Consider the following 19,288-nt stretch of genomic DNA (forward strand, 5'->3'; position numbering starts at 1 on the left):
CTTCAGGTCCAGGGACCACATCCAGTCTCCCCTGTCCAAGGTCTCTGATATAAAAGCTGGTGTAACCATTTTGAATTTTTGCAGAGGTAAGGAGAGGTTGAGGGTGGAAAGGTCGAGCACAACTCTCAGGCCTGCCTGGTGGTTCTTCTGAATGGCAAAAATCCTCGAGTAGAAGCCGAAGGACACACGCCACCATCCAGCCCAGCAAGCGCAAGAACCACCTTCCTCCACTGCCTGGCTCACTACGAGCGACCGGATCTCCACCAAAAGAGTTGCTGTCCCAACCTGTGGGAGTGGAGGGCAGTAGGGAGGAGAGGCTGGAATAGGAAGGCGTTACCCCGTGGATATTACGGAGAGGATCTAGGGGTTCGCCAAATTCTGGCACCAGAATTGTGCATGGAGAGCAAGCCTGCCCCCCCATCTGAGACACGTGGACCCGAAGGGGCATGTCATGCCTTCTTTTCTCAAAGGCTGAGGAGGGGGGACTGGAAAAAGCCCTTAATCCCCCACCGCCTGTTTTTGTTTGAGCCGGTTCTGAGACGGCAAGCAGTTCGGCTGCCTGGATCTGCGTTCCTGGAAGTCACGGAACCCTCCGTATGCATGACCCTTCTCTGAGCGCTGCGGAGACTGGGTGTACGATTTGAGCATGGTCTTTGTAAGAATGGATAAAGACTTTGCCGTTTGTGAGCTGTTCTTTTTGTCCAGCTCTTCGTCCGTAGAGGAGTGAAAGAGGTCCCCCCCACCCCCCCTTCCCTCGAACGGTAGATCTAGAATGCGCTCCTGGACATCCGGGTTGAATTTTGTTGCCCGGAGCCAGGCTGTTCTCCTCATGTCCGTGGCAATGCAGATGGCACAGCGTGAGGTATCGATATGCACCACTGTGGATTCCATGAGGTCATGCGCCACGAGCTTGGCTTCCGCTAGCCCCGCCTTGAAGCGAGATTGGCATTGGGTAGGGAGTTCCGGGAGGAAGTCCGCAATTTCCCACCATAACCGTTGGTTGGCAGCAGCCAGCATGGCATATGCGTTGGCCTGACGCAGGTGCAAAGTGGCGTTTGAGTAGATCTTCTCGCCGTACACCTACAAGATCTTCTCCTCCTTGCCTAGCAGCGCCGCAGAGGAGGCGGCTGAGGCTTGGAGTATAGTGATGCTGCAGCGATCACCGAGGAGTGTGGCTGAGGATGGGTCGAGAACAAGAGTGTATCCCACTCTATCTGCCTGTACTTGGTGTCCAGTCGTCGATTGACCGGCTGGACGGAGCTTGAGCCAACCCTTTTGGCCAGGGAGACTACACCGGTTTGCAGTGGAATCACTGTGCTGGCAGAGGGGCGTTTCGCGAGGACTTCAGCCAGAGCCCCCTCTGCCGGCTGTTCGACCTCAGGCTGGGGGAGGCCAAGGTATTCCGGCAGGCCAGCAAGACGTTCATGGAAGGCCCTGCCTGAGGATGGTGTGTCTCGATCCTCCTCGTCTGTATCCTGCAGATCTGGAGGATCTTGTGGAGGAGGGGTAGAAGGCGCTGGAGGCTGGTGTACAGGCGCCGGAGGTTGCGGAGCTGGCTGTGAAGCCAGAGGAGGCAGCTGCACTGGGGCCTGCAGGCCAGATGGAGGCATCTGTGGTGCTTTTAGCATGGCAGGGAGGACTTCCCTGACTGCGTCTTTGATAACCCCCATCTGAGGAGACCTCATGAGGCTGAGAAACTTCTCGAAGAGCACCTCCTCACTGGCCAAAGAGGTGGCAGGGGGGTACCGATAGGGTAGCGGGGGCAGGCTGCTGCCTACCATGTCCATATGGATGCAAAGGAAAGTTGCCCTGCACAAGACTGTAGGCCACATACCAGGTTGAAGCCAGTCCCACCTTGACACTCTTTCTTCGCCAAATTCGTGGAATGGCGGACGGGTGCCCCTTTCTGGCGCGGCAGCCATTTTGTCGAGCTGCCTGCCACGTGTCTGCGACATGTTGCTCAGCCCACTGGGCCCGGCCTCATCCAAGACTCTTGTGTGTGGACCACGAGGCCTACCGTGCTCCTCAGGCCTCGGCCCAGATGGTGTGACACCCTCGACCCGGATAGTGTGACACCCTCGACCCGGATAGTGTGACACCCTCGACCCGGGGCTCGGTAGAACTGTGTTTAGGTGCCCCCTCGGACATATTGCCAGTATTAGGGCATAGCCCCTCGGCCATTGTGCCAGTAAAAGAACGTAGTCCCTCGGGTGTAGACCCTGGTCCCTAGATACTGCTCCCGGGACGGTCCGAGGACCCGAAGGCCGGTAGAAGGACCAGGCTGGTCATTCCCGCGCAGGAGTCTCCCTGGGAAGGAGTCTCCCTTGTGGGGTGCGCTGGAAAATTTCGGCCCTACCTTGGGCCTGGTTCGATGCTTCACGAAGTTCTTGAGATCCTCTGGAGGCGACTTCTGGAAGAGCGCCCTCCACCTGGCAAGTCTTTCTTCAGCGCCTTCAAGGACAGCGAGTCACACGCCGAACATGATTGGCAACCGTGGTCTGCGCCAAGGCAGCGTAGGCAGAGGGCATGGGGGTCTGAAGATGGGAAGAGCCCGTTACGGGATGGACACCTGAACCCTGTGGAAGTCGACATGCGCCGAGGAGGAGCGTAACGCCTGAGGACCGAGTACCTGAATGATAGATAAGACACAAAGAAAAGAAAGAGGAAGTATCCACACCTGGAATTACATGGCCAAACCCAAACCCAGGAGCGCTGGTGAATTTGGCCCGTTCCTGTTGACGTGGAAAAGGGGACTGAGGTGTGGCGCCGGATGGCAGTCAGGGCAGCGCAGGCTCCCTGGGTCGCGCCCCCACATGCCTCTAAATTTAAAGGGGAAGAAGGTTTTTTTCTGGTGAAAAAGGTTCTGTCTCCTGTCCCTTGGAAGGGACGCCCATCCAGTATGGAGGAAAGGGGGCAGACGTAAGAGTAAAAAGGTTGAAAGAGGTCCGGTATAGCACTGTGCGCAGGCCAACCTTGTTCTTCAGAATGGTTAAGAACCTTGAATAAAACCCATAACCCTCTTCGGAAGAGGAACTTTTATCGCTTCCATGAGGAGCATTTTGGAAATCTGAGCAAGAGCGTCTGAGCCTTTTTGAGAGAAGAGGTGGGGGGTTTGGGAGGTGGGGGAAGATAGCAGCCCTTGTGGGCCACAGAAAGGGCCCAGTTGGCAAATGTTTCTGACCTTCATTTTATAAGAATGCCTTACTCTACTTCCCACTTGAGTGCTGTGGACTGGCACCTTTACATCACTTGGATTACATTGAGTCTGGGGCGGGGGGGGGGGTGAAGGGTTGTGAAAAGAATCCCTGGTAGACAGGCAGGTCTGCTTGCTAAAGGGCACATTTGGGACCAGTCCAATTTGTTACGGCAGTCGACGAAGCCTCCTGAATTCTTGAGAGGCGAATGACTGCCTCTGAATACCCAGGCTTTTCAATGGGCTTGGTGAGTACCACTGGACTTTGCCTTTTGTGCGCCATTTTTCTTCTTGTTCAGCTCTTCATCCATACCGGCACTGAAGCGCTCCGCCCCATCAAGCAGAAGGTCCAGGAATGGATTTATTGACATCCGGCTGGAACTTGATGACCTTCAGAAGCACTTAACAGACATAACGGACATAACTCTTGCAGCCTTAGCCAGGTGATAGGCAACTTCAATTAGATCTTGTATCACTTGGTGGGCTTCAATCAAACCAGAGCGGAAACCCACCTGGTAGTTCGGGGGATGAAGAAAGTCGTAGTCACCCATGTCCCTCCAGAACTTTAGATTTCATGCCACCATCAGCAGCAGCATTAGCCTGTCGGAGGCTGAGGGCAGAGGTTTGGTAAATCTTTGGCCCGCGTTGTCCAGTCTTCTCGACCAGAAGGTGCTGCGAAAAGGAACCTGACGAAGAAGGCAACGAAGATGGTCTCGTCGGAGCAGCCACCATCATGGAATGATTTGGGTTTTGGCCCATGAGACGAAGCTTCTCCGATGGGAGGGATCTGTACCTCATGTCACCAACTTCGCTACCGGTTGCAATGATGCTAGTTGTTGCCAGATCTTCCGAGCTTCCTCCATCACATCTGGGTGTGGATGAATACTGGATCTATTAGTGGTCTTCCTGGAGAGGACGGCAGACAATCTGTCCTTTTCCACAGGTTTTTCAAAACTGGGATCAACATGTATTCCATTAGGCCTCATCCCAGTCATGGTGGAATGCTATGAAAGATATGGGTATTTCCTCACGAGCATCATCCCGATTGTCTGCCACATCATCCGGTGGGCCAGATGGTAGTGTAGGTAATTGGGGGTGTGGGTCTTCCAGTAAGGGAGGAGTGGTTGCCTCTGTGGGTTGCGGCCAGAGTGTCCGAATGGCAGGGGTGGAAGTGGGTCCTTTGAAGACCCAGACTGAGGTAGCAATAGGTTGCGCCGGAAGTTACACTGGCTGCATCACTGGAACAAAACTCCTTCATGAGGGACTTAAAACACTCTCTAATCGGTCTTGAATGCATGAGTACCTGGAATTTGTTAAAGAATTTTCAGATGACAGACCTGGAGTAGAAGGAACCAGCATGGCTCTAGAGCCTCACTTGCTGATAGGCACCGTCATCGACGGCGGAGTTTCCTCCAACATTGGCTGACCATGCCACCCTAGTGGAAAAAAAGCTGGAGCCCAAGGGATCCCATAGTCAGTGGAGGAGGAAATACGAGTCACCCTACATGTGTTCTGACATTACCATGGATGCATCATCAGGTGTCTGGCCAGAGTCTGCCCCTGCAACTGTAACAAATGACCCATGCTGAGCCATGGCCTTTAAACGAGGTATGGTCTGGGTCAACATGCAGACCGTGTTGCCTACTGAGAGATCTGAGGGGTGGGCCTACCAGAACTGAAAGCCTTTGGCGGCCCTCGGGACTTTGCCCGGTACTTGGAGATGAGGCCTCAGAATGGATTCTGGTACGAGGTACGCCCTCCAAGGCATGGTCCCAGGTGCCAGTCTTCCCGGAGGTGGCCTCAGAACCGTGTCTGGTAGAAGGAGTCCTCCCTCTGTAAAGATAGCGTTTTCAGAAACTGAGGCTCCAGTAACGCTGTGGCTAGCCACAACAGGCTCTGACGCTTCAGTCAACCACCAGGAAGGCGTCACCCGAGTGGGGTGCCAAAGAAAATAAGAACATGCACACACTCTTGGACTTGACACAGGACTGGAGGGGCTGTGGCAGGGGAAGGGGGGGGGGGGGGGTGGGGGTTTGTGCACATGGTAAAACCCACTACACCCAGCATAAAACGTGAAGGAAGTGGGAAGGAAACAAAACGAATTGAAGCTGCCGCAGTGGAGAAGCTGAAAAAAAAATGAAAAAAGCTGTAAATAAAGCAATGCTGTATCAGGTGTCCCACACAGAGAAAAGCACTGAGGGGAAGGAGCCCGAGAGGGGCTGGCTATGTGCACATGGTCTGCCCCAGGCTCTCTAAAAAGAAGTGGAAGAGCGCTGTGCTTGCTGAAGGTTCCAGACCCATCCCAGCTGTGTGGGAACTACCATAAGTATGGAGGAAAGGGGACAGAACTTAGAAGTATGCTGTTAATAGCCCCTTGATATACAATGGGTCTCTTGGAATTGCTTTCTTATTATTTTCAACTCTTGGGTTGACTGGTTTTCTCAACACTGGATTAAGAAGTGAAGTGGTGATTCCTCTTTTTTTACCAGATATCAGCAAAGGAATGTATTGGGCCACTGGCTTCTTTTCACAAAGTACCTCCTCAATGAAATCAATATCTTCCTCCAACCCGTATGTGTATCCCGAAAATAAGAGCATCCCTGCTTAAGAGGTTGTTATACTGGCACATATCTGCGCGTGAATGTGTGACTGGTGTGTCATCTTCATCTGTTGCCAAGATGTTGTACTCATCTGTGTAAATATCTTGCTCCTACACAGCGATTTCATCTTCTGTCCTCATCTTGGTGACTAAGGTTAGCCTCAACCGGAGGTTCTTGTAAACTTCATTTCTTTTGACCACCGCTTTTCTAATGTGTATCTGGTTTCCTTTTTAAAGGATGTTTCTCAATGAACTCTGTAAAGGAGAAGACCTTGTCCATTTTCTTGGAATTTTTCTTTGGTCTATGGGGTCCGACGTTGGGCAGGTTTGTGTTCATCAATGCGTTTTTTTCTGCATTGCCTTGGATGAAGTGTCTTTCTACCTGAGAAATGTTTGTTTTTCTTTTAGTGTATTTATCAGATTTCGAGCCAGGCGTCGAAGATTTCTGCTTCGAGTTCTCATCCGAGTGTATGGATTTGTGTGCCAGCGTAATCTTTAAAAGGGTTGCCTCGTGTTTGCTTTTTGGTGTCGAACAAGGGCTGTGTTTTGCAGATTCAACAGACTCTTACTAGCTGAAAAGGGTACACTAATTCGGTTGTGGATCCTTGTGTTAGTGCTTTATATGTATAGCCTCAGTGCTGCCTCCACAGCGAGACTAGCTGTCCTCACCCCGGAGCTGGGGAAAGGTTGTGAGGAAACATCAGTTTCCTCAGTTCGTAGGTTTGTTGCTTCCGAAGCAATACTTCTTTCCTCGGCTTCGAAGTCCTCTGCCTTGGCAGGCGACTTTTTGCGATTGCATCGCATATATGCTCTGCGCTTTGTGCAGCGCTTAAATAATTTACAAGCCTCACACGTATCCTATGATCCCTCAGTAGGCATTTATTGCACTTCTGGTGGGTGTCTACGGAACTTAAGAGTTGCAGAATTTTAAAAGGAGTGTTCACCATTGGGCCTTTTGAAGCCATTCTATTATGGTGAATAGAAGTTCAAGCAAATCCCCCCCATCCCCCACTCTTTCTATTGTTCTGCCTTTTGGCCTGTTGTCCAAGGAGTCAAGAGTGGTGTCAGGAGATCAGTTTTCAACAATGGTCCACGTTGTGAAGATACTGGTTGTGTGATGGAGTCAGTGCAAATTCCAAAGGTTTGATACTAATAATGTAATGCTGAATGCCAAGCAACGGTATTAATAATCCTGGTCATCTAACTCTGCAAGTTTGCTTTCAATCGATGGCAGAAAAAAAACAATCCGAGGACATAGGCGAGTAAAGGAGTACGGGTAACTGAACACGAAGGTCATGGATAATGTTACAGTAATGCCCCTGTCAAAGACCTTGTCTAATATGAAAACAGGACTATATGTAATTCTCTGAATCAACCACTGAATATCAGTATCTGCATAGCAGGAGAACGAAAGCAGATTCACAAGTCCCAGAAAAACACAGTTTATAAATCATTATCACAAACAAAATACTTTTATGCAATTATGCAGACTACAGCACCAAACAGACTGGTTATTTGGTATAGAACTACTTAAAAATGGCTGGAAATAGAAAGGACCTATTGTGGTCCTTTATACTTGAGATATTCTAAATTTCAACAGAATGTGTTCTTGGGACAGGCTTAAATACTTAATTCTTGAAGCTTGAGCCACTGTACAACTGCGCGGTAGATAAACTATCCCAAGTGGCGTAGCAGGAGATTAAGGACTACTGGATTTTAGTTGGTTGTTTTTCAGCATTTTAAAGTAGGTCACAATGTTCTTGTTAAGTCTAAATTACTTTCAAACTTAAATCACCTGATGATCCTCAAGTAAAAAACAGGTAATATGAAACTAATCAATGCCTGATTTCAGAAATATTATAGATTGATATTAAAAATCTATCTGCAGGTTCCTTTTCCACCTCATCTACAACAGAACTTTGCACATTGTACAATAAACAGGTGCGCAAAATACAAATGTTTTGATATGTATTTTATTTCCCTGTAGTTTTCACTTATCAAGAACAAGTAACAGGGAAAGTTGTCTGAACTAGTGCATAAACAAACATTAAGAAACACCACTACACGTAGCTAATTTACAAGAACCGTATTTAAAAAAAAAAAACACTAAAACACTACACTACGAAGGTGTCCAACACTTACAGTCAGACTTTTTCAAACCCGTTACTTGCCTTGTAACCACAGGAAAACTATCCAAAATTGAAAAGACAATCTTGCCACAACCCTCCCCCCTCCCGCCACCAGGGATGGCTCGATAGCTAGACATCCAATAGTTATTGCAATGATATATAATGCAATACATAACTGGTAAAATAATCTTTACTGGGTGTTTTATAGATTTAAAGCCAGTTAAAATATGCTGTCTTCAGATAAAATGTCCTTTGTTGAAAACCTTTTATATCTGCACAGCTTTGATGTGCAAGATGCATAATTTTTGTTCCCCTCATTTGCTTTTTTGTGTAATTAATTTTTATAAACTGGTTTTATAAATAGAAATATACATTCAAAATATATGGAAAAGTGAATTACTACATTAAATTTGCATGTATCGATCCATCCCTTTCCCTTGCACAGTAATAGAAAATACTATTTTGCCTTGAACTTCATATTTGACAGTGAAATGCCACTAAAGTATTTACCAAAAAGTCCATCTAGTCAAATTGCGAAACAAAATGAACCAAGTGAAAACTTTACATTTCCTTTAGAAAAAAATTACAAGAATTTCATTTCCTATCTATGAATCTTTAACATTTTTTTTTTTAGACACAAAGTTGGATTTATTTGTACAAGATACAAAATGTAAACATGGCAAAATAAATAGTTAAAACAAGTGATGCAGGATCCCATTTCATGCTCATGATCCCGTTAAAGAATTATTGTTAAATCCATTCAGTTGCAAATTCAAGTGCAAAAGCATGATGATGAATATCTACTATTCAAGTAACAGAAATAATATTGATGATACAAATAAACTATTTTACAAGGTAGTGATTTTCCCAAATTTACAAAATTTACAAAATATATCGATTTAATGTACGATATATTATTAGTCCATTTAGGTCCATGATAGCTCCCTGTGATCCACAGAGGGCTGAATTTGCATTCAGTTGGAATATAAACGCCTATACTGTCAGCACAGGTTAAGTCCAATGGTTTTGAGGTTATGTCACTTCCATTGCTACTGTTGTCTCTGCGATTCCATTTAAACCCAGCCTTTCAGGTTCATGGTTCTCTCTGTGAAGGAAAAAAAAAAAGAAAATATGTACATATATATGTAAAAATACACAAATTACACAATTTATGCTCGTTCCATAAAGCTTCTTTATTAGGCTTTATTGCTAGAATCACAACAGAGGTAAGGCTGAACACATGGCAAAAAGACCAGCAAACTAATGCCAACTGTGACTGGGCCATTAAACGACCTATTTAGGAATATCATACTTATTGATTATGCTAATTTTGCAATATAGTAGATGTTAAACATTAATGACCTTTAGGAAAAATGCAGAAGGGAAAGGAATGTTATACTAAATTTTCAATAAAGAAAAAGGCAAAAAAAATATTTTCGAACTTTAGAATTCCACATGCTTTGAATGACTGCAAGGAATTAAGCAGTTAAAGAACTAGAACAAAAGCTGGTAGAATACAGCCTTTGAAAGCCAGTGGTGTGTGGCAAATCAATTGGGGTAATTACACAACAAAATGTGTTTCGACACAAATCGGGGATATGTTCACATTATGCCACAAGGATAAAGATTAGAAAGCACCATCCAACAAGTTTTAGATTGTATGAAAAATTTAATTAAGGTAAAAAATTCAAACTAAACCCATTCACGCTTTAATTAAGCACGCAATCCAAAAGCGTATATTTAGAATCAAAATACAATTTGAATTTGTTGTACATAAAGAAAAAGGTTACTTACTTTTAAAGGTTTACTAGAATTCCTTCAAAAGATAAATTGCCAAGAAGGCATTGTATCAAGGGTCTTATTATGATCTATTGGAAATTTGTTCCAGGGATACCATGTCTTGCCCATACTTTCCAAACCCATGACGACTTGGTTGGAAAGGCTTGAGGGCACACTTATTATTTATATTAGGTGTGCCCAAGTCTGTCCCAGGATTAGGCCTTGATGTGCAAATTGGATATTCACCTATTCACTCCTTATGGCTTATCCAGTGCTGCAAATTCTTCCTTAGTATTGTCACTTGTCCTCCTGACTGATACCCCTTAATCAGTGCCTTGGCTAAGCAATATTTGTGTGTACATACCAATTCATTTTTAGCCGAATTACGTTATACTGCACTTAAAATTGGAAAACATTGATGTGAAGTTGGAGGACCTGGCTGGAGCCCCTAATTCATATGCAATAATAAAGAACAAAACCAGAGACTTAGACATCAGTACAAATAGCAACAATTTGGCGATGTATGCAGTTTTGTCGTAATTCACTCTGCACTTATTTCACTAAATTGTGCTCTTTGCAATTACGCAGATTAATTATCCATATGTGGTTTAATATTCATCTCACGTGAGAGAATACAGGAAGATGAATTGGTGAACCTCATGGGGACAGAGCTTGCAATCTATGCGAGTTAATACAGACGGCATGTCATGTCCTCTTTTAAAAAGTTAATCTCATTGTCTCAAGTTCCGACTCAATTGAAACTGATCAGTTTTGGAGCTGCAGATTTGGGGCCGAGGCATGATAATATCTGATGCTGCATATCATGTCTCGGAACAAAGCTGTCCTTTTTATTGCACCGCTCTAGTATGGTGTTATCTGTTCTTTAGTGTCATGTAGGAACTTTACTGATAGATTTTATTGAACCTTCATATCAACTTGGTATTAACCAAGAATTTATTTGTAATAGTATTAATTAACAATCCACTTCGTTGCTTTCTTTTTAGAATTGTAATATGTAATTTTGTCTTATATGGTCTTGTTGGGGGTTTTATTTCTCTTCCCCGTTTGTATGTTTTTTACTGTCAAACTGTGCTAAAGGTTTGTATTTTGATAACCAATTGCACACACAAAAAAAAAAAAGATATCTTCAAAGGATTCACATTGTTAAAATATCCACAAGGACAGTGAGCGGATAGTGCAACTTCACCATCATAAGCAGAAATCATTTGTTCACCACCCGTCATGACAAAGATTTATATAATCTGGCTGTGCCATTTTAGCTTCCATATTGATAAAGGTTTGGTATCTTTCTATTTCTGAAAATGTTCATGCATAGCACAAAGGAGTTTCACAATACACCCTTTAGTTTCTTGGAAATGACTAGAAATTCTTACCGACTAGGACTCTCAACATACTCAAACACTAGCGCCAGCATACCAAATATGTAAAAACGCACATTAGGTAAATAAAGTTACATGGATAATGCAATTCTTCATTTAACATGTGTAATGCTTAACAATGTATGTATTTTTCCTGTGTATGTGGAAACCTCTCACTAGAAGTCTCTCCAGCTATACTCTAAAGAAATCTGAAGTTTGTCTTAATTTACCATATATTGATGCTTTTTCAATCAAAATGTTTATTCGGAAACAATTTTCCATAAACAGATGCAAGATAAAATACCATACAAAAATGCATAACAAATAAAAAAACATTACATAGGATAAAGTTAAAAAGTGCATGTGTGTACCAATTAATATACACCAAAAGGGGGCCAGAATAGTCATTAGATTATCAATGTTCAGTCAAGTTTTGAGAAATATTTTTAGTTGTCTGGTGCCAAGCCTTTCAAATAGTCCACAGAGCCCCAGGCCACGGGCACTGTGATGCTTTTTTAGTCACTGGCTTACTCTTCACCAGATGCTATACAATGCAAGTTAAAATGGCATCATAATCGAACAGAACAACTCCCAGCACACTGATCACACAACATTTACACCTCATGCTACCACCAGTGTGCATAGCAATGAGCTATATATCCAAATAACCTGTTGTACTGTACGTTGCCTGGTTAATATCAAGTGTTCGAAAGCACACATAGGAAACACCAAAGCACAAGTCAGACAGCCGGAGACCAACAGCTTCATTTAACGTCCCAATTCAACTGCATAGCTTGGACAGACTACTTTAGAGGAAGCTCCAATATGGAAACAATGCACAACTTTACCTGAAAACATCAAAAGATAACCAGCAGTTCGATCCCTGCCTCGCCCCGACACAGATCTGGATGTCCAGCTCTTACATTTAACTGAACCCCACCAAGACTGAATACCTACTCCTAACCAATGCCACTGAATAACCCCACTTCCAGACCTGGCTGTCCATCATAAACCTGAATCACTTCAGCCCGCAACAGACCATGCACCAAGTCTCTGGGATTCCATAAACACAGCTGATCTCCTTCAAAACAGAGCACAGAAAACTCACAGCATGGTACCAACTATCTCTTTTGAAGAAAATCCAGCCCTTCCTATTGGACATCAGCATCAAATCCAAGGTTTAAGCCTTGATTCTCTCCGACCAGAATAGAAAAAAGCCCTTCCAACCATCCTACCTGCTGCCATTCAAGCGCCTATGAGAAGCATCCTCCATGTCACTGCCCACCTCAAATTGCTTTACAATAAGGCCATGTAATGCCCAAACATGTACCACCTTCACCGACAAAGTGGTCCCCATGCATGCACATCGCCAAATGGCAGGCAAAATCACCATCTCTGGCTGTCAGCGCTTCCCCAGAAGTCAGGACCTGCACATACTAGAGCAAGAGAAATGCAAAACAAGCATTTCCTTATCTATGCCCCAAAACTGAAATCCTCACCCATCAACTTCAGGTTTTTTCTGACCAGACAGCAAGTCAGAAAAGTAATGAATACCTCTCTTTAAAGCGCACCTTAACAGCCCATTAGATGAACCCGTCTGAAAACACCCAAACCACTAGTCTTGCTGACAACCATCCTTTACAGCCTACCCGCCACGATCAGTCCCCTCATGTCCCTTCCAGCACTGTTACATGCTACCTACTAACAGTAAACGTTAACTAGTGCCTGCTACCCTAAATAGTATGCTGGTAATAAATGCTACATCGTAAGGACTGTTTCTCCTTGTAACCATCTAATGTATGCCTGTAACCGCTACCAATGTATAGTGCTATGTTGCTTCTTGAAGCTAGGTTTGGGCTGAAATACGCAAAACCAAAACAAAAGGCAGCCTTCTCAAGAATGCCTTAGTGGAAATATATTTCAGCAGATTTTAGCTACCAGTCCACTGAAAGGGAAGCATACTGGAGGCAATAAACAGTGAAAAGACCCCTTCCAAAGGCTAAAAGGCTGAATCCAGAGATTGTCCAGGTTCTTAAAATGGTTTGGCCCGAGATGGCAATGTGGTAAAAGGACAACTATTGACAACATTGAAATAGACGAACTGATAGACTTGAAGATCAAAGACTTCATTGCTAAACACTGAACCCTGGCTTTACAGGAAAAGTTTTTAATATAGAAAATGTCCCAAGTGGTGCCGACTGCCAAGGTGTGCCGAATCTGGTTTTGCACGTGCGCTGGGTCCACACCTACAAAAGAGTCAGATGTAAGGGTTCCTCTAGCTGTCTTAACCCCTCCCCCCTTCCTGGTTCCCCTTCCCCCGGGAATGCTGGACTCACTAGAGGGTGTGAAGGAAGCCAGTTGCACCAGTTGTCAGTTTCTTCACTGGTGGTTGCTAGTGCAGGCCTGCTGTGACTGCTTAGTGCAGTTGGCGTGCTGGGTTTCCTTTGTATACTTGCTGTGTCTTATTGTCTGTTGCCAGCTCTGCGCTTTCTTTTCCGTGCTTTACCAGTTTTGGCTGTCTCTTACTTTGCAGGTTCACCAGTCTTGCGCAGCTTTCTTTTCTGACCTTTGGCTGTCTCTTAATTTGCGTTTTTGCTGATCGTCCTAGCGTGCTGTTGTATGCAGTCCTTTGGTTACCGGCATCCTTGCTGTGTAATTCGGTTCTTTTCTCAGGTGCGGGCGTGAGTGGGAAGGAAGCAGGAGTGGACCTGATCAGGAGATAATTATAAGTTACTCAGCGTAGTGACTAACTTATTCCTAGTCCATAGTGCCCTTTCCTCCTTACTGTATGGGCTTCCCTCGTTAGGGACGGGAGGCAGAACCTTTTTCAAAAGAAAAATCATTTGCCCCTTTAAATTTAGATGCTTGTGGGGGCACGCCGCCGGGAGCATGCACTCCCGTGACTCCGCCCACCGGCACCACTCCTTAGTCCCCTTTGACACATCGACAATATTACCAATGCCTAATGACACCAGTCATATTAGTGGGGAGGATGACGGGACGTAGAGGAAAGGGGACTAGGAGTATGTTAGTCACTACAGTGAGTAACTTCTAATTAGTCCTATGTCCTGTCCCCTTTCCTTCATACTGTACGGGCGAATACAACTGAATGTAGCCGCATGGTGGAGAGGGGCTCGCTTAAGAAAACAAGTTCCTTAACACTGCTTGACCAAATGCTGCGTTCGACCTGGTGCCGGCATCCAAGCAGTAGTGCTTGCAGAGGGCCGCCGGTATAGCCCATGTAGCTGCCTTGCTGATAACCTGCCACAGGACGTTCCTCTGGAAAGCAACCACTGTGGCTTTAGCTCAGATTGCGTGGGCATGCATATTTGATTGAAGAGGTTTGTGTTGCCCCTTCTACGCCTCCTTGATGGCCAGAACCATTCTCCATGCTATGGAGACCTTGGAGGCCTGACAGCCTGGCTTTGACCCACGAAGGTGACGGAGTGTCTTATTTGCAGAAGCTCTTGGTCCTGTCCAGGTAGTATTTCAGCGCACGCCTGGCACGCCCGACGCCAGACAGTGCAATACCCTCTGAGCGTCATCCGTGGGGTCCGCAAAGAACATTGGTAGCACTATATCCTCGTTCAGATGAAATGAGGAGCCAACCTTATGTAATAAAGCGGGGTGAGTTCTGAGGCCACCAGCGCCTGGATTTCGCAGATTTCGCGTGCTGAGGTAAGGCCCACTAGGAGGGTCGTCTTAATGGGGACTAGCCGGATGTCCGCGGATGCCATAGGTTCGAATGGTTTATGCGCCAGGGCGCCAAGACAACGTTTAGGTCCCACACAGGGTGTCGTTTCTTGATGGGGAGATAAAGCCTGGTCAGGCCCGCCAAGTGTCTTTTAACCACTGGATTAGAAGATGAAAATACCTCCTCCCCAGAGTTCCTGTAGGCTCCAATAGCCGCCGGATAGGAGCGGCTTGTGTCTACCTGCACCCCAGAGTGTGCGATGTGCGCAGAGAAGGATAGCACGTCGTCCAACATGCAGGTCAAAGGATCAACAACCCTGGTTCCAGCCCAGTGACAAAACCTAGGCCACTTGGCTTTTGCACTGGCTCCTGGTAGCATCGCTCCTAGTCCCCTATATAATGTCTAGGTTAGCTTGCGACAGCTGCAGATGCATCAGTGTTACCCGTTCAGAAACCATGCTGCAAAGGCTAACTTATGGCGGGATGGGGGTAGGGGGGCTGGGTGGAAGACCGTCCCTCCCTGCTGAGAGAGTAGGTGTGCTGGGCCCAGAGGAAGGTGCACTGGGGTCTGATCCGACAGGCTGAGTAGTTACGAGAACCATGGTCTTGCTGAGTGGCCACCACAGAGTTATCAGGATGATACTGAGGTGCCGGGACACTCGGATATTGCAGATTACCCTGTGGACCAGGGGGCTGGGTCGGAGGGAAGGCATACACGTTCAAGTTGTTCTACTGGAACTGCATCGCGTCGCCCAGAGAGCCCCTGCCCTGTGCCTGCCAGGACGCGAACTGGGGGCACCTTCTGTTGTACCAGATGGCAAAGAGATAGACCAGAGGATGACCCCCCCCCCCACTTGTCTAAGATCCCCTGAAGGATCTGTTCATTCAACTGCCATTCTTAGTTGTCTGCAACCGGTCTGCTTAGCCTGTCCGCCTCCAGATTGGATTCCCCTGGGAGGTGTATTGCTGCCAGGTGCATGTCATTTACCAAAACCCACTCCCAAATGTCGACTACTAGAGTGCAGAGAGGCAGAGACTTGGTGCCCCCCGGCTTGTTGATGTAATACATGCTGGTGGGGATGTCCTGAAAGAGGATCACCTTGCCGCTGATCATCAGCAGGAAAGCTTTAGAGTTGATGGCCATGGACGCTGTGGTTGCCCAGGGTAGCTCCCCAGCCCTCTAGTGATAAATCCGTGGTGGTGGTGACCTGAGGTTCTGGTTGACGCAAGGGCCTGCCTATTCGCTGGTTGCAGTCCCTACTCAACAGACTAGGTCCTGGTGATATGATATATGATATTTATAACGCGCCTATACACAAGTGTATGACGTGGGAAGCTGGCCAGTTCCGCCTGGGAACCCCTCTCTTGGCTCCAGGAGGCTGCAAAGTGCAACTGCAAGCGTCTCATCCGGAGCCTCGTATGCAGCACTGCAAGGAGACATGCCGCCATGATGCCCAGGAAGTGTTAATACCACCACGCCAAGGTAACTGCTCTGCTGAGAAAATGCCCTGTGTGGCTCTGATCTTGTCCTCCGAGGGGGAAAATCCTCTTGGATCTCACATTCCAGATGAAGCCCAGAAAGATTAGACTCTGCGTGGGCTTCAATTAAGATTTCTTGAATTTGATGGAAAATTCCAGTTCTTGCAGTGTATTCATGAGGGCAAAGGTGGTGTGGTGGATTGCCTCCGTAAACCTTGCCCTGATGAGCCAGTCTAGGTATGGTTAGACATGGTGACCCTGAGCCAGGCTGCCACCATGTTCATCAGTTTCGTTAAGACCCTGGGGGAAGAATTGAGGCCAAAGGGCAGACCCTTTTATTGGAAATTAAAACCCAGGATCCTGAACCTCAGAAACGACCAAGGGGGATGCCAGATTGTGACGTGTAGGTAGGTATCCTTCAGATCCCGGGCACACATCCAGTCTTCCGCACACAATGTCTCTGCTATAAGTGCTGGGGTAACCATCTTGAACTTTTGGAGCGGAAGGGAAAGGTTCAAGGTGGAAAGGTCCAACACAACTCTCAGGCCAGCCGGGTGGTTCTTGTGTATGGTGCAAATCTGTGAAGAGAAGCCCAGACTCCGCTGCGAGGCTGGGACTTCCTCCACTGCTTGACTCTTACGAGCGAGTGAATTTCTGGCAACAAAGTTGCTGTACCAATCTGGGGAGCGCAGGAGAGAGGAGGGATAGGTAGCCAGAAGCCCGTGGCTACTACTGATAGGATCCATGGGTCTGTGAACCTTGTCCACAAGCGTTGAGAGTGAAGGGCAAGCCTGCCTCAAAACAGAGACTTGTGGATCCGGATGGCTGCGTCTAGCTTTTCTGCCCTCCGAGGCGGAGCTGAGCAGGGGGGGGGGGGGGGACCGGAAAAATCCCTGGTGAGCCGCCTTGTGCTGGTTGCACCTGTGCTGGCTCTGGGATCTGTCCGGTCACCTGGACTGTCTCTCCTGGAAGCCCCCGAAAGACCTACCCACTGTCTGTCTATATGCCTTGGAGGTGGACTTAGTGAGGATCGATAAGGACTTGGCAGTCCTTAAACTATTCTTATAGAGTTCCTCGTCCGTAGTAGGATGGAACAGATTGCCCCTCTCGAAAGGAAGGTCCAGTATATGCTCCTGGACATCAGGGTTGAACTTCGTCACCCATAGCTAGGCCGTCCTCATTTCGATAGCAATACATATAGCATGCCCAGAGGTGTCAATGCGAGCCACCGTGGACTCCATTATGTCTTGCGCTACTATTTTGGCTTCAGCCAGCTCCGCCTTGCAGCACACCTGGCTCTGCACAGGGAGCTCAGGAAGGAAATCAGCGATCTCCCACCAGAGCCTCTGGTTGACTGTAGCCAGCATGGCATCAACATTGGACTGGCACAGATGAAGGGAAGCGGTGGAATAGATTTTCTTTCCATATGCTTCCAGGATCTTCTCCTTACCGAGGAGTGCAGAGGCTGATGTAGCCAAGGACGATTGTGGATTTGAGTAGAGTGAAGCTGCGGCAATCACTAAGGAGTGTGGCTGGGGGTGCACCAACAGCAAGAGGAGGTCCATCTCCATTTGCCTAAACTTGCCGTTGAGGTGCCTATTGGTAGGCTGTGTAGAGTGGTTTGAGCCATCCTTTTTTTGGCATGCGCCACCACGTGCTTCTGCATTGGGATTCCAGTTCTAGCCATGGGGCGTAGAGTGAGAACCTCTGCCAATACCCCTGCCTCTGGTTGCTCCACCTCTGGCTGTGGGATCCCCAAATACTCAGGGAGTCCTGCAAGCGGTTCATGAAAGGCCTTCATCCGTGTCCACCAATGTGTCCTGCTGGTCCGGTGCAGCGGGAGGAGTTCTGGGAGCAAAGAGCTGTGGCGTACTGATAGGGGCTGGAGGCTGCTATGGCAGCGGATAAGGGGCTGCTGTGACTGGTAGGGGCATTGGAGACAGTGTCGTAGGCACTGGCACAGGCAGCTGGGGCTGTGTTGGGCCCGGAGGAGCTGGACCCAAGGACGTGGTGGCCGTGGGTGCTTGTGGCTGTACCAGAGGGAGCATGTCCCTGATAACATCCCTAAGAATGATTCCCATCTGCGGGGACCTCATAAGAGTCTGGAATTTCTCAAAAAACCTGTCTTCACAGGCCGGAGGAGCGCTTGGTGGCGCAGGCATAGGCACGGGGCCCCGAGGTTGCTGAGACCTGGGCGCACCCTGTCTTGCTGTATGTGGTGAGGTGCATCTGCCCTGCGACGCATATGGATATGCCATGGGCCACGTGCCAGGCAATGACCAGTCCCACCAGGAAACGAAACTCATTCCCCTACCTGGTGCCCAAAGGGGGATGGTGTCTGGTGAGCTGCCATTTTGTCTGGCCCGGCAGCCATTTTGTCCGGCTGCATGCCACATGCCTCCACCGGGCCGGGCTTCCCCCAGGACACGGAGCGGTGGAGGCCTACCCTGCATCTCAGGACAGGTTCTGGTAGGCGGAGTGCACTGAGCTGTGGCACTGATAGTGCTGCGTACAGGCGCCGCCTTAGACATCAGTCCGGTATTAGGGCGTAGCCCCTCGGGTTGAGGCCCGGTAATAGAACCTTGCGGTTCCTCATCGGAGTCACCTGTAGGATTTCGTGTCCCCTCCGTGGCCAGTAGCTGAAGCAGCCTCAGTGTGTGTGCTGGTACTAGGACCCGATGGGTCCCTGCCGCTAGAGTGCTTCCACAGGAAGGAGTCGCCTTTGCGGGGTGCAGATGAGAACAGTGCATCTACCTTGGGCCTGGTCTTCTGCTTAACGAATGCCTTTAGATCCTCTGGAGGCGACCTCCCGCACAGCTCCCTCCACCTTGCTAATCTGTTCAGAGCACGCAGTGTCAGTGCGTCGCAGGCTGTACAACCTTCCTAGCCGTGGTCGGGGCCAAGGCAGCGGAGGCAGAGAGCGTCGGAGGGTCAGACAGAGGGAAGAGACCCTTGCAGGCTGGACACCTGCTGAAGCCTGCTGACGTGAACATGCGCCAGTGAGGAGCGTGGCGCCAGAGGACAAAGCGGTACCTGA

The 19,288-nt window shown here is 47.8% G+C and overlaps 1 protein-coding gene across 2 annotated transcripts in view; it reads right to left on the reverse strand.

The window, feature by feature from the left end:
- Positions 1-7,749: 7,749 nt before the first annotated feature.
- The window catches only part of EPC2 (enhancer of polycomb homolog 2), a 662,055-nt gene continuing 650,516 nt past the window's right edge, over positions 7,750-19,288 (reverse strand). For both annotated transcript variants that reach the window (XR_011274738.1, XM_069616502.1), the window contains one exon: positions 7,750-9,026. Coding sequence is in view for 1 of the 2 variants with exons in the window: in XM_069616502.1 (XP_069472603.1) it covers positions 8,954-9,026 (73 nt within the window). In the remaining variant the exon portion in view is untranslated. The remainder of the gene's footprint in view (positions 9,027-19,288) is intronic.

The sequence above is a fragment of the Ambystoma mexicanum genome, chromosome 9 (assembly GCF_040938575.1).
Source record: "Ambystoma mexicanum isolate Mex_15411 chromosome 9, UKY_AmexF1_1, whole genome shotgun sequence".
Lineage (NCBI taxonomy): Eukaryota > Metazoa > Chordata > Amphibia > Caudata > Ambystomatidae > Ambystoma > Ambystoma mexicanum.